The sequence below is a fragment of the Acinonyx jubatus genome, chromosome D3 (assembly GCF_027475565.1).
Source record: "Acinonyx jubatus isolate Ajub_Pintada_27869175 chromosome D3, VMU_Ajub_asm_v1.0, whole genome shotgun sequence".
In the NCBI taxonomy this organism is placed as follows: Eukaryota; Metazoa; Chordata; class Mammalia; order Carnivora; family Felidae; genus Acinonyx; species Acinonyx jubatus.
This window is the reverse complement of record NC_069392.1, coordinates 65,356,428-65,382,825: the sequence shown is the minus strand read 5'-3', so window position 1 is coordinate 65,382,825 and position 26,398 is coordinate 65,356,428. Positions and strand designations below refer to the sequence as shown.

Genomic DNA, 26,398 nt, shown 5'->3' with positions numbered 1-26,398 from the left:
ATGAAGAGGGAACCTTTGTGCCTTGCTGGTAGCAGTATACAATGGCACAGCCACTATGGAAAACAGCCTGGAGATTCCTTTAAAAGTTAAAAACAGAACTACCATTTGATCTTGCAATGGCACTTCTGGATACATATCCAAAAGAAATGCAATCACCCTCTTGAAGAGATATCTGTACCCTCAAGTTCATTGCAGCATTATTTACAATAGCCAAGACATGGAAACAACCTGGGAATCTAGATGACTAGAGAAATACATCTCTAAAGTGCTGAAAGAAAAAAAAAAATACCATGAACTTAGAATTCTATATGCAGTGAAAATACTCTTCAGAAATTTAAGGTGACATTGAAAAGATGACCACCAAGAGCTGAGAAGTCAGAGGGAGGCTATGGAAGTAGCGTAGATGAAGAATAATGGGGCAGGAACTGTAAGGACTGAGAGGGGAGATTCTCAGATGAGGTCTTCAGACATCACCTGACCACAGAGTTATGCCCAGAGTGGTGTCCCAGATCATCCAAACTCTTCATCTTGACATGTATGTCCCTCCCCAGTCTCATCTCACCATGTCTTAAAATTAGTTTTCATTAAAGCCACCACTTTAGGGGAGCCTGGGTGGCTCAGCCAGTTAAGTGTGGACTCTTGGTTTCAGCTCAGGTGACAGTCTCATGGTTTGTGAGATCGAGCCCGCATTAGGCTCTATGCTGACAGAGCGGAGCCTGCTTGGGCTTTTCTCTCTCTCCTCTCTCTCTCTGCCTTTCTCTCTCAAAAAATAAACATCTTTAAAAAAAAAAAAACACCACTTAAAAAGAAAAAGCAAACACCTAAGTTTTCCCTTTGAGTAAGGAACTCAGGGGCGCCTTGGCTGGCTCAGCTGGTAGAACATGCAACTCTTGATCTTAGGGATGTGAATTCAAGCCCCACGTTGGGCATAGAATTTACTTAAAAGAAAAAAAAAGGAAAGAACTCAACTTTTCTCACTGAAGTTCTCTGCTAGCTAGATTTGTTGCGCTAGGGCGGCATTTCTCAAACTTGTCCCTGTTGACATTTGGGGAAAGATCATTGTTGTGGGGGACTGACCTGTGCAGACTAGGATGTTTAGTAGCACCCCTGGCCTCTCTCCACTAGTCACCAGTAGCATTTCCCAAAATTGTGACAAAGAAAAATGTCTCCACGCCTTTCCAAATGCCAAATGTCCCCTGGGGAGTAAACTCATCCCTAGATTAGAATCTAGGATGTACACATAGGCATGCACACCTTCCCTCCCCAACCCAGATAAATTAAAAGAAAAAATAAGAGCAAAATTCTGTTCAACAGATAATTTTTTTTCTTTTTTAAAAAGTTTTATTCCCGTGTAGTTAACATAGAGTGTTCTGTTATTTTCAGGCGTACAATGTAGTGACTCAATGGTCCTACACATTACTCAGTGCTCATCAAGGTAAGTGTACCCTTAATCCCCTCCAGCTATTTCCCCCATCCCCTCTGTTCAACAGGTCATTTTATCTTCACTTCTGGAAGATGTTTCCATGTCCCATCCCATGCCCTCCTCCTCTTGGGGCCACATGAACCTCTTCCACTGCTGACCCTTGGGCCTGGTTTTCTTTTCCATTCTTTAACATGGGCACACTTTTGGGAGCGTCAGGCAAGATCAGAACAATCTTGCTATCCGGTGTGTATGCCTCCAGCTGTGCCATTTGTCATCTCCATAGGGGACTGTGATATTGGACATCTGGCAGTTCCCATTGTCCTCTGCCTCTGAGTTTCCCACAATACACCTCAACAGTGTTTGTCTCTCGTGTTGTGGCCTTCAGCATCATGTAGGACTTTGACTGACACACCGTTAGACAACTCAACGGGAAGTGAGTGTGGCCCAGCGTCCTCTTCCTTTCTGGTGCAACGGTAACTCCAGGGACTGTGACGGTGTGAGGTGAGCGAATGGTCGGTTCCAGGCTCTCAGAACCAAGTTTTTTAAGGTGTCAATTAGCTTCCTAACCTGTTAATACCTACAGAGAAAAAGAAAAATTCTCCTTTTTCTTAGAAAAACTTATTTTCGGGGCGGCTGGGTGGCTCAGTAGGTGAAGCATCGGACTTCAGCTCAGGTCACGATCTCACGGTTTGTGAGTTCAAGCCCCACAACGGGCTCTCTGCTGTCAGTGTGGAGCCAGTTTCGGATCCTCTATCCCCTCTCTCTTTCTCTTTTAAAAATAAAATATTGGGGGAAACAAGAAAAACTTATTTTCTCTCCTTTTATACATCACATTAATATCTCTTATGCTTGTGTTTTAAACAGTTTAAATACTGGGGTGCCTGGGTGGCTCAGTCGGTTAAGCGTCTGATCTCGGCTCAGGTCATGATCTCATGGTCTATGGGTTCGAGCCCCGAGTCGGGCTCTGTGCTGACCGCTCAGAGCCTGGAGCCTGCTTCGGTTTATGTCTCCCTCTCTCTCTGCCCGCCCCCCCTGCTCATGCTCTGCCTCTCTCTGTCTCAAAAATAAATAAAACATTAAAAAAAATTTTTTTAACAGTTTAAATACTTACCAAAGTAACAAAATTGTGTCTGATGCACACATTGTGTCATTTGATGTATATGAGACAGAGCTCAAGCTTTACCACTTGTTTCACAGGGCATATTATTTTCTCAAGTATTCAAAACATGGGGCGCCTGGGTGGCTCAGTTGGTTAAGCTTCCGCCTTTGGCTCAGGTCATGATCTCATGGGTCATGAGTTCGAGCCCCTCGTAGGGCTCTGTGCTGACAGCTCAAAGTCTGGAGCCTGCTTTGGATTCTGTGTCTCCCTCTCTCTCTGCCCCCTCCCCCGCTCTCAAAAATAAGTAAACATTAAAAAAATAAAGTATTCAAAACACAGTCCAACTTCAGTTGGAGAAAACAAGTTATTCCTCTCTCTCACACAGCAAGGATGTTATATAAAGTGAATTCTGAATGTTTTTCAATCATAAACTTTGATTTATTGTTTACTCTCTTCAAATCATACCTTAATCCATCAATCCCTACCGATTTCTCTCCCCTAGCCTCTCCCCCAAATGAACACTTGGATTTCTGTACTCACAACTTCACTTGTGTCAAACCACCCTCCACGGGACTTCTCTAGACGTGCAAGAATGAGGGGGAGTTTTCAAGAATGACCAGAAATATACCTGCCTAACTGCAAACGCTGTGACAGTCAACTATAAGTCACCTCTGAATATATGTCGTTAAAACTCCACATTTTACGTTGCTAAAAAAATCCTGCCATTCTTTCAAAACTGTCAACTCCGCCAATGGGAAGAGAAAACGTTTTAATCATACAGACATTCCGTGTCGATAGAAATCTCCGTCTGCCAAAGATTGTTGAAATGCAAGAATAAAACTTTTTCTGGATCTTATCCAAAAACAGAATGAAATCTGGGTTTTGCCCCATCACGGAGATCAGGCTCATTTTCTAATTTACCCCCAATAGTATTAAAATGCTTGCTCTGTTTTCCTAACTTCATCTCCACAACAGCCCCTCCCTCTGCCCTTCCTGCAGCCACAGGTAGCAGCTCAGTGCTCCTCTCCTGAGTCAGAGTCCAGCATGGCAACCTTTCCTGCTCTGTGATACTGGCAACAGTATTGGACCTGCCCAAGTGCTGTCTCCTCATCTGTAAGATGGGAATAGTAATACCCTCTCATAGTATTGTAAGAATTAAATGAGACCATGCCTGGGAAAGACTGTCTTAGTCAATTTTCTTTGATCAAGAGGTTGTTTACTTTTCTGCTTTTAGGATGAGTCATCAACAAAACAAAGAGGCTTACCCACACTCATTTTAAAAATGAAGGGACTGGATTTCATGGGAAGGACAGAGGGGTAACTATGTCTTTAAGCCAAGAAAATATTGACCAACAAGTCCAGAAAGGGCAGATACCAGTGCAGCTTCAGGGACCTCAACAGCTGTTCCCATCATTCAAAACTGTCCTGCCATTAACGTGACTCATCTTCAAACTTCTTTAGCCTGTGCGTCTCTCAGCACAAATTTTCAAGAAAAAGAATCTGATTGCTTCCTCCTGGCTAACAGATGAGCTTTTCTCACCCAGCGTTTGATCCAGATCCAATTAGCTGTGACTAGGGAGGAAGATTTCATGTCACAGATAGGTTCTCAGGGCCTACGAGAAGGGAGTGAGGCCGATGCGCACCCCAAAAGTATGTGGTCCTCGTGTCTGGAAATGCCCGGTACATAATGCGTGCTTACTGAGCCTTAGCTATTGTTATTGTTGACAGAGTACCCTGTAGTTTTCCCCTTCTATGTGTTTGATTATATCTTAAAAAAAAATTTTTTTTTAACATTTATTTATTTTTGAGAGACAGAGCATGGGTGAGGGAGGGGCAAAGAGAGAAGGAGACACAGAATCTGAAGCAGACTCCAGGCTCTGAGCTGTCAGCACAGAGCCTGACGTGGGGATTGAACCCACGAACGGTGAGATCATGTCCTGAGCCGAAGTCAGATGCTTAACCAACTGAGCCACCCAGGCACCCTAGATTACACCATTAAACAAAACAAAACAAAACAAAACAAAACAAAACAAAACAAAACACTAAAGTGTCATTCCTCTCCTTTTTGAATGAAAAAGAAATCTCTCATTTATTTGTTCATCCAAAAAATATGTCATACTTAACAAGTCAAAAATATTCTCAGCACCAAAGATCTGGCACAGAGCAAGGTCCCCACTTTCATGGAACTTATATTCTAGTGGAAGCTGAGGACTCTAGGAATAACTATATCCATTAACCATGAATTAATATAATTTAAGGTAGTGAGAAGTTCCAAAAGAAAAATAAAACCGTTTGAGGGGATAAATAATGATAGTGGAGGAAGAATAAGATCTTAAGAGCTAAATGCCAGAGATAAAGCAAGGGCCTGTGGACTGCGGTATGGAGTTGAATTTTTATTTTTAGAGTGATTAAACCCACTGAAAGGTTTTGCCTAGGGAGATGGTAGATCAGATATATATTTATAAAATATCATTCTGGCTAGCATGTGGAGAATAATCGTGGAACAAGACAGAAAGCAAGGAAATGAGACAGGAGGCTACCGTGGTCATTCAGGAACAGGGAATTAGTAAAGAATGATCAGATTTAGGATCCATTTTGTTTTGGTATGAAATGTTTCAAGCACACAAATATAGAGAAAAGTAGATTGGTATATCCACCTTCCGGGTCTGTCATATCTTAACACTGTGCCGTATTTGCTTCAGGTCCTTTTTTTTTTTTTTTTTTTAAATTTTTATTTACTTATTTTTGAGTGGGTAGAGGGGCAGAGAGAAAGGGAGAGAGAGAATCCCAAGTAGGCTCTGAGCTGTTAGCACAGAGCCCAAGGTGGGGCTCGATCTCTCAAACTATGAGATCATGACCTGAGCTGAAATCTGGAGTCAGACACTTAACCAACCGAGCAACCAAGCTCTCATGCCTTTTTTTTTTTTTTAACAAAAAACTTTATAAATACAGTACAATCTCCCAGAATGCCCCCACAGATCCCATTCCTTTCTCAGAGGCCCCAACTGTCCTGGTTTTGGTATTCATCATTCACATGTTTGTTTCTGAACTTCTATCACATATGTGTATATCCATAAATATATACCATTGTTTCAAATTTGGGAAAATTTGTAGAAAGGATATATAACTTTTCCCACCTTGATTTTTTCATTTCATAGTTTTTGAAATTTGTCCATTTATTATATGTAACTCTGGCTTATTCATTTTTCTTCTTATACCATACACATAGCATTCTTTTTCAGGAATATAGCACAATGTATATATCCACTCTCTTCTTGATGGAGATAAGTTGTTTTCAGGATTTCATTATTACAAACAGTGTTTATTACCACACACTTGTACATGGTGTGCCTGGGTGGCTCAGTCAGTTAAGTGTTCGACTTTGGCTCAGGTCATGGTCTTGCAGTTTATGAATTCACGCCCCTCATCGGGCTCTGTGCTGACAGCTCAGAGCCTGAGCCTGAGCCTGAGCCTGCTTTGGATTCTGTCTCCCTCCATCTCTGCCCCTCCTCCACTCATGCTCTGTCTCTCTCTCTCAAAAATAAAAATACACGTTAAGAAAAAGAAAGAAACACTCTTGTACATATCTCCTACTGTGCCTGTGCGGGTGTAAGAGATTCTCTAGGTGGGTGCTTCCTAGCCTTTTTCAGGTCACAGCACACAAAGAAAATGATAAAACTTCTGTGGCATGTTGATAATTTGGAGGGGATTTAGAACACCTCTTATGGGCCTTGGTAAAAAACAAACAAACAAACAAACAAAAAACAAGCTCATTACTTTTTTCTTATAATTATGAGAAAAAATGGAATAGTAAAGTGCTATGGAAACTGTGAAATATTAAACTTCTATAAAACTTAAAAAAAAATTTCAAAAGTTTAATGAAAAGCTTGAGAGAACCTCCATAAGCAGATTTAGTGCTTGAAATGTCTATACTTCCTGATCGACATTTTAACGACAATGTCTTCAAATTCTCATAGATACATCTGAAAATAAATTTTACACTTTTACCATTATTTAAAGGTTGAAATTGTTAGCAAACTGGTGCAGCCACTGTAGAACACAGAATGGAGTTCCCTTGAAAATTAAAAATAGACCTGTGATCCGGTAATCACGTTACTGGGTATATACCTAAAGAACACAAAAACACTAATTTGAAGGGATATGCGCAGTCCTATGTTTATTGCAGCTTTATTTACAATAGCCAAATTATGGAAGCAACCTGTGCCCATCAATACATGAATAATAGGTAAAGATGATGTGGTATAGGCCACCTGGGTGGCCTCGGTTGAACATCCCATTCTTGATTTTGGCTCAGGTTGTGATCTTAAGGTTGATGGGATCCAGCCTCAGGCCAGGCTCTGCACTGACACCATGGAGCCTGCTTTGGATTCTCTGTCTCCCTGTCTCTCTGCCCCTCCCCGACTTGCGCGCGCGCGCGTGCGCGCGCGCGGGTGCGCGCTCTCTCTCTCTCTCTCTCTCAAAAGAAATAAATATTAAAAAAAAGACAATGTGGTGTATACACACACACACACACACACACACACACACACACACACAGGAATATTACTCAGCCATTAAAAAATTAAATCCTGCCATTTGCAAAACAATGGACGGAGCTAGAAAGTATAATGCTAAGTGAAATAAGTCAGAGAAAGACAAATACCATATGTGGAATTTAAGAAACAAAACAAATGAGCAAAGGGGGAAAAAAGAGGCAAAGCAAGAAACAGACTCTTAACTATAGAGAAGAAACTGATGGTTACCAGAAGACAGGTGGCCATGAGCGGGCGAAATAGGTGATGGAGATTAAAGAGTACGCTTGCTGGGTGCCTGGGTAGCTCAGTCAGTTACGCATCTGACTTTGGCTCAGGTCATGCTCTCACTGTTTGTAAGTTTAAGCCCCGCGTGGGGCTCTGGGCTGACAGCTTGCTCAGAGCCTGCAGCCTACTTCAGATTTCTGTGTAAACATCTCTCTTTCTGCCCCGTACCCCCCACTTGTGAGCACTTTCTCTCTCTCTCTCCATCCCTCCCTCTTTCTCTCAAAAATAAATATTTACAAAAAATAGAGTACACTTGCGATGAGCACTGAGTAATGTATAGAGCCCCGCTTCTCTCTCTCTCTCTCTCTCTTTCTGTGCCTCACGGGATTCTCTCTCTCTCTCTCTCTCTCTCTCTCTCTGCCCCTCGCTCACTTGTGCCCTGTCTCTCAAAAAAAAAAAAAAAAAAATCTAATACCCACCAGGGTGCTTGGATGGCTCAGTGGGTTAAGCATCTGACTCTTGATTTCGGCTCAGGTCATGATCTCACGGATTCGTGAGTTCAAGCTCCACATCCGGCTCTGCGCTCACAGTGTGGAGCCTGCTTGGGATTCTCTCTCTCCCTCTCTCTCTCTCTCTGCCCTCCCTCACCTGCACACACCCACACTCTCTCTCTCACAATAAATTAATAAACATTAAAAAAATCTAATGCCCCCCAAAATAAAAGAACAAAAATAAAAGTCTAATAGCCATTTTATTTTCTATCATTGGAAAATACAATTTTGAATGATAAACATTTTATCATTACAATATGGTTTATCATTTTATGATCAACAAAATCGGCTTTACATTCTAGCTGTGCTTATAGTATAGAAAATTCACATATACCCTGTTCCCTTATTATTAACACCTCATATTAATGTGGTATATATGTCACAATTAATAAACAAATAATAGTACATTATTATTAACTAAAATTCATACTTTATACAGATTACCTTAGTTCTTGCCTAATGTCCTTCTGTAGCAGGATCTCAGCCACATTATATTTAGTTGTTATATCACCTTAGGTTCATCTTGGCTGTGATTGTTTCTGACTTTCCTTGTTTTTTGATGACCTTGAAACTTTTAAGGAGTATTGATCAGGTACTTTGGAGAATATCTCATAAGTGAGATTTGTCTGATGTTTTTCTTTTTTTTTTTTTTTGAAAAATTTTTAACGTTTATTCATTTTTGAGAGACAGAGAGTGACAGAGTGTGAGCAGGGGAGGGGCAGAGAGGGAGATACAGAATCCAAAGCAGGCTCCAGTCTCTGAGCTGTCAGCACAGAGCCTGAGGTGGGGCTCCAAACCCATGAACCATGAGATCATGACCTGAGCCGAAGTTGGACGCTTAACTGACTGAGCCACCCAGGAGCCCCTGATGTTTTTCTCTTAATTAAACTGGGGTTATAGGTTTTTGAGAGGAAGACCACAGAGATAAATTGCCATTCTCATGATATCATATCAAGGGTGCATACTATGATCATAACTTACCGTACCTCATCAGAACTGGGGAGATGATAAAAAACTGTCTCATGACAGTCTCTGTGATACAGAAGCAACTGAGAAACAGACTTGTAGCATCTCCTCACAAATCTCCATGTTGATTTTTAGTCATTTGATCCTGTTTTCTAGCATGTCTGGTAATTTCTGAGCACGTGTCAAGCATTGTGTATAAATTATATATTAGTTTTCCCCTTCATTAGTTTCTTCTTATGTTTAGTATGTCTTTCTTTTTACTTTCCTTGGATATTTTTCTGTTCTCTTATTTAAAGTTGTTCAGGTCAACTGACCACCAGCTTTTTATCCCTAACTGTAAATTTAAGGTTAAATTTCTCTATAACTGTAGTTATAGGTACAACTCAGGGATCTTTTTTTTTTTTTTTTTTTTAATTTACATCCAAGTTAGTTAGCATATAGTGCTATAATGATTTCAGGAGTAGATTCCAGTGATTCATCCTCCATGTATAACACCCAGTGCTCATCCCACCAAGTGTCTTCCTTAATGCCCCTTACCCATTTAGCCCCTCCCCCCTCCCACGACCCAAGCAACCCTGTTTGTTCTCTGTATTTCAGAGTCTCTTATGTTTTGTCCCCCTCTCTGTTTTTATATTCTATTTGCTTCCCTTCCCTTATGTTCATCTGTTTTGTATCTTAAATTCCACATGAGTGAAGTCATATGATATTTGTCTTTCTCTGACTGACTTATTTCGCATAGCATAATACCATCTAGTTCCATCCATGTTGTTGCAAATGGCAAGATTTCATTCTTTTTGATTGCTGAGAATACTCCATTGTGTATATATACCACATCTTCTTTATGCATTCATCTATCGATGGACATTTGGGCTCTTTCCATACTTTGGCTGTTGTCAATAGCACTGCTATAAACATTGGGGAACATGGCCCCTTCGAAACGGCACACCTGTATCCCTTGGATAAATACCTAGTAGTGCAGTTGCTGGGTCGTAGGGTAGTTCTGTTTTTAACTTTCTAAGGAGCCTCCATACTGTTTTCCAGAGTGGCTGCACCAGTTTGCATTCCCACCAGCAGTGCGAAAGGGTTCCTCTTTCTCTGCATCCTCGCCAACATCTGTTGCCTGAATTGTTAATTTTAGCCATTCTGACTGGTGTGAGGTGGTATCTCATTGTGGTTTTGATTTGTATTTCCCTGATGATGAGTGATGTTGAGCATTTTTTCATGTGTCTGTTTGCTATCTGGATGTCTTCTTTGGAAAGTGTCTATTCATGTCTTTTGCCCATTTCTTCAATGAATTTTTTTGGGGGGGGGTTGTTGAGTTTGATAAGTTCTTTATAGATTTTAGAGACTAACCCTTTATCTGATAGGTCATTTGCAAATATTCTCTCCCATTCCATTGGTTGCCTTTTAGTTTTGGTGATCAGAGATTTTGATATGTAGTATTTTCATTACCATTCAGGTAAATAGTTTAAAATTTTTCATAGTGATATTTCCTTTGACTCATAGGCTATTTAGAAGGGTATTTCTTCATTTCCAAAAATGTGGCGATTTTCTAGTTATCTCTTACTGAGTTTTAGCTTAATTGTGCATACGTCATAATCTGTATGATTCCAATCCTTTTAAATTTAGTGAAAATCAACAACAAAAAAACCCAAACAACCTGATTTTAAAAATTGGTAAAGGTTTTGAGTAGACATTTCTTCAAAGAAGATGTACATGTGGCCCATAAGCACATGAAAAAGTACTTACATTAGTAATCATTAGGGAAATGCAAATCAAAACCATAAGATATCAGCTTGCTCCCATTAAGATGGCTACTATTAAAAAAAAAAAAACAGAAAATAACAAGGGTTGATGTCGATGTGGAACATTTGAACCCTTGTGCACTGCTGGTGAAAATGTAAAATGGTGCAGCCACTGTTGAAAACGGAATGGCAGTTCCTCAAAATGTAAAAACAGAATTACCATATCATTCAGCAATTCCACTTCTGGGTATATCCTGAAAAGAACTGAAAGCAGGGTCTCAAAGATATTTCTATACCCATGTTCATAGCAGCATTATTCACAATAGCCAAAAGGTGGAAGCAACTTTCTATGAAAGGAATGTCTGTGTCCCCCACCACCCACCCCACCCCCCCGACCCCAAACCCATCTGTGTTAAAGCCCTAATTCCCAATTTGATGGTAGTTGGAGATGGGGCCTTTAGGAGGTAACTGGATTTAGCTGAGGTCACGAGAGTGAAAGCTCTAAGATGGGATTAATGCCCTTATGAGAAGATGAAGAGACCACAGCTCTTTCTACTGTGTAAGAATACAGCAAGAAGGCAGCTATCTGCAAACTAGGAAGCAGGCCCTCATCAGACACCAAATCTGCTGGCACCTTGATCTTGAACTTCCCAGCCTCCAGAACTGTGTATGTGTGGGGGGAAGTTGTTGTTCAAGCTACCCGGTGTGTGAGATTTTGTTTCGGTAGCCCAGGCTAAGACACAACCTGTGTTGACATATAAACAAAATATTGTATATACATACAATGGAATATTATTCAGCTTTAAAAAGGAAGAGAATTCTCTCCTATGCTACAACATCGTTGAACTCTGAAGACATTACGCTGAGGAAAATAAGCCAGTCACAGACACAAAGGCCCTATAATTCCACTTACATGAGGTACCAGGAGCAGCCAAATTCATGGGGAAAGCAGTATGGTGGTGGCCAGGGGCCAGGGGCAGAGGAAAATGGGGAGTTATTTTTAGATGAGTTTTGGTTTGGAAAGACAAAGAGTTCTGCAGATGGATGGTGGCGATGGTTACACAACAGTGGCTATTCTTTATTTTTTTATTAAAAAATTTTATTTTAATGTTTATTTTTGAGAGAGACACTGCGAGTGGGGGGGAAGGGCAGAGAGAGGGAGACACACAGATTCTGCAACAGGCTCCAGGCTCTGAGCTGTCAGCACAGAACCTGATGCGGGGATCGAACTCACAAACGGTGAGATCATGACCTAAGCTGAAATTGGATGCTTAACCAACTAAGCCACTCAGGCACCACAACAGTATGACTATTCTTAATGGCAGTAAGCCGTACACTTAAAATGGTTTAAGATGGTAAATTTTATGTGTGGTTTATTACAATTTTTTAAATTGTTGAGACTTGCTTCATGGTCAGTGTATGTTTAATTTTTGCAGATGTTCCTTAAGTGCTTGAAATAACACATTTTCTGCACATTAAAGTCACTTGGTTGAGTTTGTTAATCATGTTCTAACAAAAATCTAGATCTTTAATGATTTTTTCTTTGCCTTTTTGGATCAATTACTAAGGTAGGTATGGTAAAATGCTTCACTGTACTTGTGGATTTATTCTATTTCTCATTGTGGTCCTATGTGGTACATGGAAGTCATGCCATCAGTTGCACAAAAATTTAAAATTATGTTTTATTGGTGAATTAAACTCCCTTGGGAAATCCCAAGTATGGCCTCCCTGTAAGGTATTCAGTTCATTTATAGTCAGTTCCTCCTGATCTAGAGGCAGTTTACTGGGCAGCAGTCGTTTTTAATTTTTTAAATGTTTATATATTTTGAGAGAGAGCACATGAGAGTAGGGGGCGGGGAGGGTCAGAGAGAGAGGGAGGGAGAGAATCCCAAGCAGGCCCCTTGCTGTCAGTGCCAAGCACAATACTGCGCCACAAACTGAGATCATGACCTGAGCCAAAATCAAAGTGGGACGCTCGGGGGTGCCTGGGTGGCTCAGTTGGTTAAGCCTCTGACTCTTGGTTTTGGCTCAAGTCATGATCTCAAGGTTCTGTGGGTTTGAGCTCTGAGTGGGGCTCTGCACTGGCAGCAAGGAGACTGCTTTGGCTTCTCTCTCTCCCTCTCTCTGCCACTCCCTTGCTCACACTGCCTCTGTCTCTCAGAATAAATAAATAAACTTAAAAAAAAAAAAAAAAGAGTGGGACACTTAATGAATTGAGCCATCCAGGTGCCTCCAGAGGCCATTTTTTAAATCATAACACTCTGTCAGTTTCCAGTGAACAAAGTTGGAAAGTTAACTGAAGGTCAAGTTCTCATGCAGGATGGGAAAGGGTTTTGTTACCCTTTCACCTAGTGTTTTTCATCAGTCTGGAAAGTCTCAGGTTTTCTTTCTCCTCACATATTACTTCTGCCTGATTCTGACTTTCTTGTTCTTTGAGGACTCCAATTAAACATCTTTTGGACCTTTTCAACATCATCTCATGTCTCCATGAGATGTCTTCAATATTTTCCTAGGCATTTTCCATTTTTTTTTTCTTTTGTTTTCTCTGTACTTCCTTCTGACATATGTTCTGGTTATTTTCTCCTAAACTGTGTGTAATATACTACTAAACCTATGCATTGAGTTCTTAAACCTCTCAATTCTGGAATAGAGTTTCTGCTAGGTTATTTTTTTTAAACCTTTTATTTTTTAGTGCAAGCATGCTTTTTATTTCAGTCTTCTGACTACATGTTGGTCATGTTATTTGGAAAATTATCTGTGTCGGGTAACTTGAGGTTTGGGGTGATGATATCTTCATCTGGAGAGAACTTCAGTTTGTTTCTGCCCAGTGCCTATAGCTTGCCACTCTAGGCCCTGTTTATTCAATATACAAAACTTGAGATTTTATTACTGTTAAACCTGATTGCAATCTGTGGAAGTGCTGATTGACTCCTGGTTCATCTTTACCCTATAGGGTCTTATATTAAATATGTGGGGTGTTTATTAGACTTTCCATCTTCTGTGGCACTACATTTAGACTTATTTCTCTCTTGCTCAGCAATCCTGCAAAAGTCATAGTTACTTTATAGATTTTACTTTTGGATCATTAAATGCCTTCAGGACAAATGTTTGGTTTCACTGCCTGAAATACTTCCTTCTAATATTTTGGCTGGATAATTCCTTATATAGTATTGGGCATGTGGTTCTGCTTTTCTAAACCCAGATTTTTATGGTGGTTTTCAGGTGGTGAGTTGGATCAAATGACCAAGTTGTTTATTATATATGCTGTGTGAAACCATCCTTGCATTACAAAGGTAAGAGCTGTTTATAAGTTAGATGGAAAAACTAATTTTTGTCTAGTTTTGGCATCAAAATTATTATAGCACTTAAAAATAAGTAGAGAATGTTGCTTCATTTTTTAGTTCTCTCTATAGTATTAGAAATCAGATCATTGGTTGCTTCTTGTGCGAGCTTTGACTCAGAAGGGGCAAGAAGTAACTTGGAACTTTTGGGGCTGATGGAAATGTTCTGTATCTTGATAAGCATTTTTCAAAACTAATTGAAGAATTTACTTAAAATATGAGGATTTCATTATATGTAAATTATGCCTTAGTAAAAATTATTGTTCAAATATTAATAATTATTGAATCTAGTTGGGATATATACAGGTGTTCATTTTATTATGCTTTCAACTTTTCCTGGTGTTTAAAAATTTGAGGGGCGCCTGGGTGGTTCAGTTGGTGAAGTTTCCCACTTGGGCTCAGGTCATGATCTTGCAGTAAATGAGTTCGAGCCCCGCATTGGGCTCTGTGCTGACAGCTCAGAGCCTAGAGCCTGCTTCGGATTCTGTGTCTCCCTCTCTCTCTCTCTCTGCCCCTCCCCAGCTCACGCTCTGTCTCTCTCTCAAAAATAAAACATTAAAAAATAAAATAAAAATTTCAGAATAAAAAGTTGGGGATATGAAGTTAAAAGATAAATTCATTGTTCAGTTTCTTTCATATTAGTTTCAATAACAGTCAAGATCAAACACTATCAGAAGAGTGTTAAGGAGTGAAGAAATGTGATTAAAATAGATGTATGCTTGGCAAAGGAAGAAAGGTGGCTTGGAAATATAGGAGGCTTGAAAATCATGATTATACGGAGGAAGAAATCAGTGGAAAAGAGAGATGTTGAGATCAGGGAGGGTTGATGGGTTTAGAGATAGGAAGGAAAAGGATTAACAAGACAGGTGCTTGGAACTGAATTAAAAACTTCACTGCATGGCCCAACCACGTTAAGTCTTTTCTAAAGACACTGGTATATATTACATGGGTATATGAGAGTCTCTTAATAATTTTATTTTGGTATGTGTTTATCAGCTGTTTAGATATAAAAAAATTATCATCTATTGCTTTGTAAGTTCATAAAGTCATGTACCTTAACTCATTTACTCCTTCACCATCCTGAGTTCAGGAATAATCATTCCTGTTTTATAGATTAGAAAATGAGGTTGCGACTTTGCTAACATTACACAGCTAATAAGTGAAAAAGCCACTCCTGAGACTTTTGACTTCATGTAACCTTAGGCCACTTTAATTACAATACTGAGGTTTTAAAATTTGAGCTAGATTAAGGGGGTGGATCAATCAGGTAATTGCTTTGAACATCAACTCATATAAACTGTTGACACATTCTATCATTGAAAATATGAGGCGGGGGGGGGGCACCTGGCTGGCTCAGTTGGTGACGTGTGTGACTTTTGATCTCAGGGTGGCAAGTTTGAGCCCCACATTGGGTGCAGAGATTACCAAAAAATAAAATCTTAAGCAAAAGGTAATAAGGAGAAAATTGCATTTAATGTAATTCCCCCCTGGGGTAATAGTTCTGTGTGTGGCCAGAAGTGGTACTTTGGTATGTGGCCTCAAGTGGTGGTAAGGTTACCACATCTTCCTTCTCCCAACTCTGCTCCAAGGACATTTCATGCCACATTATAAGGAAGTTAGATTCAAGTAAGTGCAGGGCTTTCTTTCTCATGAGTAGGATACACAAATTTAGACCAGAGCTAAACTGTTTGTGACAGTAAAGAGACAGGCGTCTTCTCTACCCTTTAGCACTCAGGCCTTCCTTAAAACAAGTATTGGAATGAGTATTCAGAGTATAGTTTAGAAAAGATGCCAAGTTAGTAATCTGGTCTAGGGAAACAAAGTAGCATCGTATTTCAGATGCTAATAGCAAACCCATCTAAAACTACCTGAAACAGTTATGGAAGGGTATTGGCTTATGCAAAATGACAAGTACAAAGGTCAAAGTTAATTCTGATATTGTTAAGGTGATTCTTCTCCATGAGTTGGGCTGGCCCCTCATCGTAGCAAAATAGTTAGAGCACTCCACAAGCTAGAAAGTCTCCTCTCTCATCACTGCATAAATAGGCCCACTCTTGATCTCATTGGCAAAACCTGAAAATGCCCTGTAGTAGTGGATTTACAGGTTCAGTTCTGACGTAATCACGTGGCAAGGAAGACATTAGTTATTATTAGGCCTGTCTGGGGCAGCACTTAGAATTCTTTGCAGTCAAACCTGCCTAACCCTACAATGAATACTACAAAACAAGCCTCAGTGAGGCCGTGCTTCTCTTAATTTTGTGTGTATGTTGGTCCCTCTTATGTGTTGTAAGCTTCTTGATGGAAGGATTGTATTATATTCTATTCATCTTTGTTATTCCCTCAAAGCTCCCAGTTCACAGTGGCCTTCACTTAACGCCTGTTGAACAATGTTAAATTCCACTGAGGTATAAACCAAGGCCTAAGGAGAATCAGCGAAGATCGAGGATACGCCACGCTAAGACCCTAATGTTCATGGTAGAGAGCCAGCGTTAGAACCCACTCTAGATACTGTTCACTTTCTTTTATTCATTAAACATCCAAGAAGGAATGGGAAGAAGCACTAGGCAGGAACCGGATTAAACAGGGCCTTGCAAATTATAATAAGCGTTTTAATATTCTGTCGTGGGTGGGTTTCATCCACTTCTTCAAAGAAATTTGAACCCTGTACTTGGTCCGGTGAGTTTTCTCAACAGCTTGACTCAGCATCTTCTCTCATCCTTTATCAGCACGTCAGGGCTGCCATCAAGCTTCCTTCCATCTATTCTGCCCTTGGCATTTCATTCTTTCCTAGCTATCTGATTTCCCTGACCCCTCGACTTTTTAAAAACCAGGGTTCTTCTGAGCGCTCTTATTTCGCTCTCTTATTTCACGTCTCCCCAGTCCCACCGCCCGGCCCTCTCAACTCTGCAGTCCATGACATTCAGTCGCCCTTGAAAGTCTGAAGGAATCAGCCAGGTTAGTACTTTGAGGATATTACCAATCCAAAGAGATCTCACCCATCCTGCACCATTAGATCGGAACAATGGCTTACCCGACACCCATATTTTGATTGTTCCGCTACTACAATGGGGGATGGTTTTATCTGCGGCTGCTTCCTCCAGCTACAGCCACCGTGTGGAAGGGCACCGTTAGAATTTTCCCGAAATGTTGCCGCCAGGAGTCAGGAGTCCCGTCACCTCTTCTTCCTCTCCCCCGGGCCAGGCGCTCCCGCGGGCCGGCCGGTAACGCTCAGTCGCCACCACGCTTCCAGGGGAGGGAGGCGCCGTGCGGGGCCGAGGGGTGCACGGCCGCAGGCCCGGGCGATGGAAGGCGTGCGGGAGGCGGGTAGGCCGCGGGAGAGGGCGGGAGCTGACGCGCGGCGAACGCCGCGCGACGGGGAGCCCGGGCGGAAGACGTGGGCGGAAGGTGGTGGGCCCGGGGGTGGGGTGGGGTGGGGGTGGGGGCGCCGGAGGGCGGGGCCCGCGCGCCCCGGGGCGGAGCTCCCGCGCCGGTCACGTGACAGGCCCGGCGGCGGCAGCGGCGGCGGCGGCAGCGGCCGCGGCGTCTTCAGCGGCGCCCAGTGCAGGATGGTGCTGGAGGCGGCGGCGGCGGCCGTGGTGGCGGCGGCGTCGTTGGCGGCAGCGGGAGGGGGTGCTGTGGCGGCAGCGGCGCCCGCGGGTGGTGTAAAATGGCGGATTTCGAGGAGTTGAGGGTAAGCGGGGGCGCGGGAGTGGAGAGCGGAGGCCGCGGGGGAGGGGAGGGGAGGGGAGGCGGGGAAGCCGCAGCGTCGCCGGCCGCCACCTCCTTGTTTCGCGGGGACCGGTTGGCGGAGCCGCTAGCCCGGCCCGAGTCCGAGCGGGCGCGGGCGGGGGAGGGGAGGGGAGCGAGGCGGCCGAGGACGCCCGGGCCGCGCGGGGGCGGCGGACCCTGGGCCCCGGCCAGCGGTCGGTGGGTCCGGCCGGGGGTCCGCACACCTGGCGCGGGGCGGGGGCCGCCGTCGGGAGGGGCTCGTTGGGGACCCTCCTGCCTCGTTTGAGGGCTGAGGTGGGAAGCGGGATTTGCTTTTCCACCTTTACGGGGTGTACGTGTGCGTGGCGATTCAGAAGTCTCCACGTTACTCACTTGGTGGGAGACTGTTTTCTGAAACGTGAAGTTGCGTTTAGGAATCCTCTCTTGTGGCTGATGTACTGTTTAGTGAGATCTGTCACGAGAAAGGCCCCTTCCACCTACCAGTGCTTCCTCTTGGAGAGAAGCGTGGTCTTTGGGGGAGCATTGCTTTTAGTAATCGACCTTAAACCTTGAATATTTTCTTAGTGCGGTGGTAGAACACCCGCAAAGGCCGTGTTGTCAGGAGGTTTGTGAACTCGTTTTGCTCTTGAGGGAAAACATTTTTTCTTCGTAGCCTTAAAACAAGGTCACAACTTTATTGTTGATATCTTTGTATAGTAGAGGTTTGAAAATGGGTGTGCTGGGGATGGAACGGAAAAGATAGCTTTCTCCGGGCTGCTAACCTTCAGAGTCCTCAACTGAAACAAAACTGTGGTAAACGAACAGAATTTATGTTTTACGGATCCCTGAATTATTGGCGACGTAAATGGATTACTTAAGGACGAAAACCCTGATTTAAAAAAAAAAAGTCAAAGTAGAGATGAATGTGAACTTGAAATTAACTGCAATCTTTTTGCGTCACAGAGGTAGGATATCAGGGTTACTTTTTTGGAATAGAAAGGCAGAGGAATCCGATAAAGGATTCAGTTTTGTATGTTTATTGTTTTTTCGACGAGAGATGGAGTCGGGGAAGGATGTTGGCTGCTTACCTGGCTGATACAGTGGACATCAGCAAAAGAACGGATTGGTGATTCCGATCTAAAGGGAGAGTGTGTTATAGTTTGCAAAATACCTGCCATTTTCCCGTCTTTTGTTTCAAAAAGAATTGCTTAATTCCTAGTGAAAAGTGCATTAATGCATTTTATGCCCCATGTTAGTTTATGCAGAGAACCTTAACAGTAGGTTAAGGGGTGTTTGTGTTTGTAAGTGTAAGGGTTGTTGTGTCCAGAGCCCCAGCTGTGGAGCTTTTAACACCTGTGGAGCTTTTGAAACAGCCAGGCCTGAGCCTCAGCTATGTAAATTAATACGTTAGGTTTAGGATTGGTTGAGAAAACTGAAATTGAGGCTATTTTTTTTTTTTAACCTGCAGTATCCTCTTAATTTTTGCGTAGTAGTATATGCATACACATTATCCTCTTCTAAGGTTTTTGTTGATGAAAATCTTTCCAAGACTTGTGTTAGACTTTTATAAATGTTGTTGGTCAATCTTAATAAAAAGGGGAGGATTTATTTACCGGTAGAGGGCACAAAGGGCAGTCAGTGCTGAGGTTCTAAGTGGAACTGCAAAGTGGTTGGCAACCAAGCAAGCTTTTTTTCTCTTTGGGTCTACCTTTCCCTTCTTCCTTTTCTCTTCCCCCACCTCCTTTCCCCCTTTGGCCCTCTCCTTCTTCCCCCTCCCTCATCTTCCCCTCCACAATTTGTTTTGTGGGTCAGCTGCATCATCTCTTTCTGTAAACCAGCTGTCTTTGCTTCTCCCTATACTTGATGGAAGATGGCCCCTCTTGCACAGTTCACATCAGGTGCCCAACAGAGACTGACTGGGGAGAGTTTTCAGAGGAGGGGAAGGTGTGCAGATAGATGCTGGAAGAGTCATCAATCCCAGTCTTTGCCTTAGTTGCTCAGCAGCACCCTCTACATTTAAAGGTGCACTGTCCGTCTCTGTGCCCTGCCCCCCCATTTCAAACAGTGATGATGATAATGATAATGGCAGGTATCCGTTGTCATATAGTGGCTATTACATGCCTGGCTGTGGTCTGGGCACTTCATATATTTGTTTAATTCTCAGGACAGTTGTAACAGAATTGTTAGAAGAAATTGTCAGAAGAAATTGAGACAGATTGAATAACCTGACACAGCTTGAGCTGGAAGACCCTGAGGTTTTTAACCTCAGATGTGTGGCTTTAGAGTCTATCTTGTGTGCAGTTTCGTGCAGGTCCACCTGGTGCTGCTAGCCATCATCCTGCAATCTGTGAGCTAAACTGAATGATAAATAGCCAATGCCCTTCTTGTGTGACATACAATACTGGAGGGGAAATAGGACAGCTGACTGAAAATCTAATAGAAAGGAAAAGGGGAAGAAACATGTAGGGCATTCTAAATGGTCTCTGCTTCAGAATATATTCTGAGGATCAGAGAGATAGTCAAGTAAATTAAAGGACCAGGAAAAATAGCCAGCATTAGTTTGTTGGTTAACTTGGCAGTAGAAAAAATAGCCGACCTGGATGTCACGTATTTGGCTGCTAATTCTGCTGCTGAAGGGATTTCCATTATCTTTAGCCATCATCATTCAGGGCTACTCCCTAGGGGCATGTATAACCAGAGCAGGTCACTCTGGCTCTGCTGCCCTCTCCTGTACTGGAGGTCAGGAATGCTGGGAAAGGTCATCCTCACTGTTCTTTAGTGACTCCTGTGCCTTTGCTTTGTAAGCTTGGGGTGGGGTGGGGGATATTTGATGAGGCAACGTCTGTGGAACCTTAAGAGGCTGCCAGAGGATCTTAGTTTTTGAGACTGCTGTGTAAGCCAATACCGGAGTTCTTGTCCGGTCATAGCAGAATATGGCAGTTCTATGCTTTGCTGCTTTCATTTTAATAGAATACCAGCACACCTTTCTTCTAGTTCTTCTGAGAGAGAGGGTCTGACTGGCTGAGCTTAGGTGAGCATCCACCTGTGTTCTAATCATCTATGGCGAGAAGGTTAGAGTCCTATTACGCAGACCTGACTCATGAGATTATCTTGATGGATTGGGGGAAAGGAAAGAGCAAGTTCTCAGTATGGAAATTGTGGGCTGAGTAGTCAAGGATGATTATAATGTGTCATGTATTTGAAACTTTCAAGGTGCTAGAGAAGAAATTATTCAATCCACTGGTTGCCCGTTTATAGCATTTATGTTGGTAGAAGTTTGTGAATTTACTAGTTAGCTAGTTATGAAAAAACCTGGGACAAGCTCATAAGATCTGATGGCCTGGGCCTCTCTTATTGCCACCTTCCTTTCCCCCCACGATAGTCTGTAGCAGAGCTAAGCACAGAGGCAGAAAAGTGGGGGTCCTGAAGTCCCTCATTCTTTCAACCAGAGTGGCTTTTTTTGTAATCCTTGTCTTTCTTTTCCAGTTGCGTAACTGTATACTGTGGGCTGCGGGTGCAGTCTTTTGGCAGTCTTTCTTAAAAAGGTTCCTGCTAGGGTACCTGGGTGGCTCTCTAAGTGTGCAACTCTTGGTTTTGGCTCAAGTCATGATCTCACGGATCGTGGGTTTGAGCCCCGTATCGGGCTCATGCTGGCAGCAGAGAGCCTGCTTGGGATTCTCTCTCCCTCTCTGTCTACCCCTCCCCTGCTCAAGTGCACACAATCTCTCTCTAAATAAGTAAGTAAGCAAATACATAAACATTAAAAAAAAAAGGTTCCTGCTACTTTAACCTCGTTAGTCCACTCTCCTTACTTCTCACCACCCGAGTGTGGGGATGGAGGGGGGATCTATTGCAGTAATTTTTTTTTTTAAGTCTCTTTTTCCTGTATTCCTCATCCTCATCCTTTTTGTGCATTGAGTTTATTATCCCTGTGTGTGTCAGAACGAGAGTGAGTGTGTGTGCAAAGTCTTGGTGTGTATTTGGGCAAGTGAAAGTGAGTGATCATAACTTTCTTGACAGATACTGGTAAACCAGATGCAGAAGATCGTTTATGCTGAGTCGTAAGTACTTCTAGAACAGCGATTTTCTACCTAGAAAGCTTGAGGATTTGTTTGGTTCTTTACACCTAGGAAGACTTGCCATTCTGGTAGCTTCAGATGCTCTTGGGATGTAGAGGGAGCATCAGAAGTGAATCGGGGATTTGAGGTTAGAGTTCTTCATCTTTCGTAATACCCCCCAACTAATGGGCAAGAAAATAGACTAATATATATGACAGATGTAACAGAATCTACCGTATGATTCAAAGCCATCATTGGACACAACTAAAATTTCAAAGATGACTTCACTTGAGATCTTGCCTATGAAAGCAAATTCTCACCTCAATATTTAACTTAAATAGATAATTTTTAATAGTAAGCCAAGATATTCTTAGCTATAGTAGATATTTTTGCATTGGTTTGGTCCTTAGGTCCGTCCCCTCCCTCTAGTAAACATGAATATCTTTTCTGATAAAGCTGGCACTTTTCTAAGTATAATATTGTCCAAATGTTTCTCTTTTCTCGGCATTTTGCCTTTGTTTTTCTGGATTGCATCTTAGCTAGTTTATTTTTAAATTTTCTTATTGAGATAAAATTGACATACTATAAAATTCAGGCTTTAAAAAAATGTTTATTTTTGAGAGAAATTTGGGGCTGAGATAAATTGAGAATTATATCTCAATATACATATTGTATATGTATACAATATACATATAATGTACATATACAATACCCATGCAATATGTATATTGAGATACAATTTACATGCCATAAAGTTCAGCCTTTAAAAAAAAAATGTTTATTTTTGAGAGAGAAAGGGGAGGGGGCCGTCAGCACAGAGCCCGGCATGGAGCTTGAACTCACAAATTGTGAGATCATGACCTGAACTGAAATCAAGAGTGGGATGCTTAACTGACTGAGCCACCCAGGCACCCCTAAAACTAAGCCTTTTAAAGTAGTTTTGGTCTATTCACAAAGTTGTGCAAGCATCACCACCATAATTCCAGAACATTTTTATCACCCCAAAAGAAACCCCATACTCGTTAGCAGTCACTTCCTGTTCCTTCTTTTGCCCAGCCCTCAGATTCCGGTAATCTTTCTGTCTCTGTGGATTTGTCTGTTTTAGACATTTCATAGAAATAGATTCATACTCATGGCTTTTTGTGTCTGGCTTCTTTCATTTAACATAACCTTTTCAAGGTTCATGTGGTAGTATTATCAGTGCTTCATTCGTTTTTTATGGGTGAGTAATAGTCCATTGTATGGAATATACCACATTTTGTTTATTCATTCATGAATTTATGTACATTTGGGTGATGTCCACTCTTTGGCTAGTATGAACATGGCTAGTATGAACATGTGTGTAAGTTTTGTATGGACATACATTTTCAGTTATTTTGGGTAGTTACATAGGAGGGGCCTTATTGGGTACATGTGGTGACTCGGTTTAAGTGTTTGAGGAACTGCCAAACTTTCGCTACGTCATTTTACATTCCTGCTAGTAGTTATGAGTTCTGATTTCTCCATATCCTCACCCACACAGGTGTAAAGTGGGCTCTCATTGTGATTTTGATTTGCTTTTCCCTGGTGACTAAGATGTTGAGCATCTTTTCATGTGCTTATTGGCCATTTGCATGTTTTCTTTGGAGAAATGTCTATTCAAACATTTTGCCCATTTTTATTTTTTTATTTTATTTATTATTATTGTTTTTTAATGTTTATTTATTTTTGAGAGAGAGACAGAGACAGAGCACAAGAGGGGAGGGGCAGAGAGAGAGAGAGGGAGACACAGAATTTGAAGCAGGCTCCAAGCTCCGAGCTGTCAGCACAGAGCCCCACGTGGGGCTGGAACTCACCTCGAGAGCATGACCTGAGCCGAAGTCGGACATCCAACCGACTGAGCCACCCAGGTGCCCCAAACCTTTTGCCCACTTATAAATTGGGTTTTTGTTTTTTAAGTTCAACTTCTTTTAAAAAAAAAAAAAATTAACGTTTATTTATTTTTGAGACAGAGAGACAGAGCATGAACAGGGGAGGGGCAGAGAGGGAGACACAGAATCTGAAACAGGCTCCAGGCTCTGAGCTGTCAGCACAGAGCCCGACGCGGGGCTCAAACTCACGGACTGTGAGATCATGACCTGAGCCGAAGTTGGCTGCTTAACCGACCAAGCCACCCAGGCACCCCAAGTTCAACTTCTTTATATAGTCTAGATACATGGTTTTTTTTTTTTTTTTATCAGATACATGGTTTGCAAGTATTTTAGTCCTTTTTATGGACTGTCATTTAACTTTCTGCATAATGTACTTTGAAATACAATAGTTCTTACATTTTGACAAAGTTTAATTTATCACTTTTTTCTTTTCTTGCTTTTAATTTTGATAAGAAAACATTGCCTGATCCAATATCATAAAGATTTATGTTTGTTTTCATGTAAGAGTTTGTATTTATAGTTTTAGTTTTTACATTTAGGTTGTTGATCCATTTTGAGTTCATTTTTGTTTAAGGGGTGAGGTAGGATTCAAACTTCTTTTGCATGTGGATATCTAATCGCCCAGCATTATTTGTTGAGTTTAAGAAGTTGCACAGTGGAAATAAAAGTGATGTGTGGAATCATTTGGTATCATAGTCCAAACTATTCTTTATGAATGTTTACTTTGAATCCTCTGGTAATGTGACTTTTTTCCTAGACTTTATTGGAAGACTGGTTTGACACAAGAATTTTTGTGACTTTGCAGAGAACAGTATAAGCCTAACATAGCCATTCAGAGTGCTCCATTTGATTATTCATGCAGGTCAATAAAAGCAGTTCTTGATAATGTTGCCAGACAGTTGTTGTTTTCTTTTCTTTCTCTTGCTCTCTCTCTTTCTCTCTCCCTCCCTCCCTTCCTTTTTGGTATTAGCTTTGGGATGAGTAGCTCTTGACTGTATGACCGTGGCCAAGTTATTTCACTTTTTCTTTAACCTGGAAGGTGGTTTTAATAATAATTTTTTTAAGTTTATTTATTTATTTTGAGAGAGCGTGCGAGCTTGAGCTTGGGAGAGGTAGAGAGAGGGGAGGGGAAAGAATCCCAAGCAGGCTCCGTGACGTCAGCATGGAGCCTGATGTGGGGTTTGACCTCATGAACCGTGAGGTCATGACGTGAACTGAAATCCAGAGTCAGACTCTTAACTGACTTAGCTACCCTGGTTTTAATAATAGTTTTTATTCTTTGCTCCGTTCCTCATTCCCCCCCCCCCCCCCCCCCGCCAAATGAAAGCAATACTGTGTAGATAGTACAGAAAAACTCCTAAGGGAAAGTAAAAGCCCTTCCTTTCTTTCCCAGTAGGTTCCAAGGCTCCATTCCTGATGTAACTGCTTTTAACCGTGTTTGGGGTTTTTATTTTTGGTTTGGTTTGGTTTGCCCTGGTCTCTAGTCCCCCCCCCCCCCCCAATTTGGTCATTTGTTTCTTAAATTCCACATGAGTAAAATTGTATTGGTCTCTCTCTGACATATTTCACTTAGCATAATACTCTGTAGCTCCATCGGTGTCATTGCAAATGACAAGATTTCATTTTTTATGGCTAAGTAATATTCTTGTGTGTGTGTGTGTGTGTGGCCAGCCACATCTTTAACCATTCCTGTATTGATGGATACTTGGGCTTTTTTGTAATTTGTTATTGTAGGTAATAATATTGCTGTGAACAATGGGGTGCTTATATCCCTTTGAATTGCTATTTCATATTCTTTGGGTAAAAATCTAGTGATGAGATTGCTGGATCATAGGGTAGTTCTATTTTTAACTTTTTGAGGATCCTCCATACTGTTTCCCAGAGTGGTTGCACCAGTTTGCATTCCCAGCAACAGTGCAGGGAGGTCCATTCCCCTTTTGCCACATCCTTACTAACACTTGTTTCTTGTGTCATTGATTTCAGCCATTCTGGCAGGTGTGAGGTAATATCTCGTTGTAGTTTTGATTTGCATTTCTTGATGATGAGTGATGTTGAGGATCTTTTCATGTGTCTGTTGGCTATCTGTATTTTCTTCTACCAACTACATTTTTTTTTAAAAGGAGATCTGTTTTATTCCTCTTTGCACACATCAGTGTATGAAGGTGGCTATCTCCTGACTCCATACATCTCTGACACAGAAATGCTCCCTCACATATGCCCAGTTATTCACCCCTCTTCAGTCTGGGAGAATTGGCAGTTAGTGGGTGGGACAGAAGGTTTACATCTCAGGAAGGTGTTTTTTGTTTTTTGTTTTTTGGAGACATTTTTGTGGGAAGTTTTGGGTCAGGGGGAAAGATAAGATCCAAGAATGGGTATTCCATCCTCCATGTTCTTGGGGAAATCCAAATCTCAAAGGTTTTCTGAAGAAAGGCATCTGTCAGCAACCCAGGAAGGGAAAGAGCTCAGACCTACTGCCTACATGTAAGTCTGAGACAGAAGAGGGGGTTAAGTGGCAGAGATTACAGACCCAAGGCAGAGGAGTGAAATGCTTGTGGGGGAGCGAAGGGGACAGAGCCCAAGAGGCCCAAGTCATAAATCCCACCCCCTCCCCAGTTTTGAGCAAAAACTCTTTTTTGTTTCTAATTCTCGTGTTAATTTTACTTTTTATTTTATTTTATTTTTTTACATTTATTTATTTTTGAGGGACAGAGCAGAAGTCGGGGAGGGGCAAAGAGAGGAGACACAGAATCCGAAGCAGGCTCCAGGCTCTGAGCTGTCAGCACAGAACCCGATGCAGAGCTTGAACTCACAAACTATGAGATCATGACCTGAGCCGA

General features: G+C 41.9%; 1 protein-coding gene and 1 pseudogene across 7 annotated transcripts in view; one reads left to right on the top strand and one right to left on the bottom strand.

Moving 5' to 3' along the window:
• Positions 1–908: 908 nt before the first annotated feature.
• LOC113602171 (small nuclear ribonucleoprotein Sm D3-like) lies at positions 909–16,927 on the bottom strand (annotated as a pseudogene).
• PIAS2 (protein inhibitor of activated STAT 2) overlaps positions 13,815–26,398 on the top strand; it is a 144,821-nt gene continuing 132,237 nt past the window's right edge. For 4 of the 7 annotated variants that reach the window (XM_053205546.1, XM_053205548.1, XM_053205547.1 and 1 more), the window contains exon 1: positions 17,411–17,576. Coding sequence is in view for 2 of the 7 variants with exons in the window: in XM_027068911.2 (XP_026924712.1) it covers positions 17,553–17,576 (24 nt within the window). In the remaining 5 variants the exon portion in view is untranslated. Of the gene's footprint in view, positions 13,838–17,390; positions 17,577–26,398 lie in introns of those variants that run through there. The other 3 variants (XM_027068911.2, XM_053205542.1, XM_053205551.1) reach the window with 2 other exon arrangements.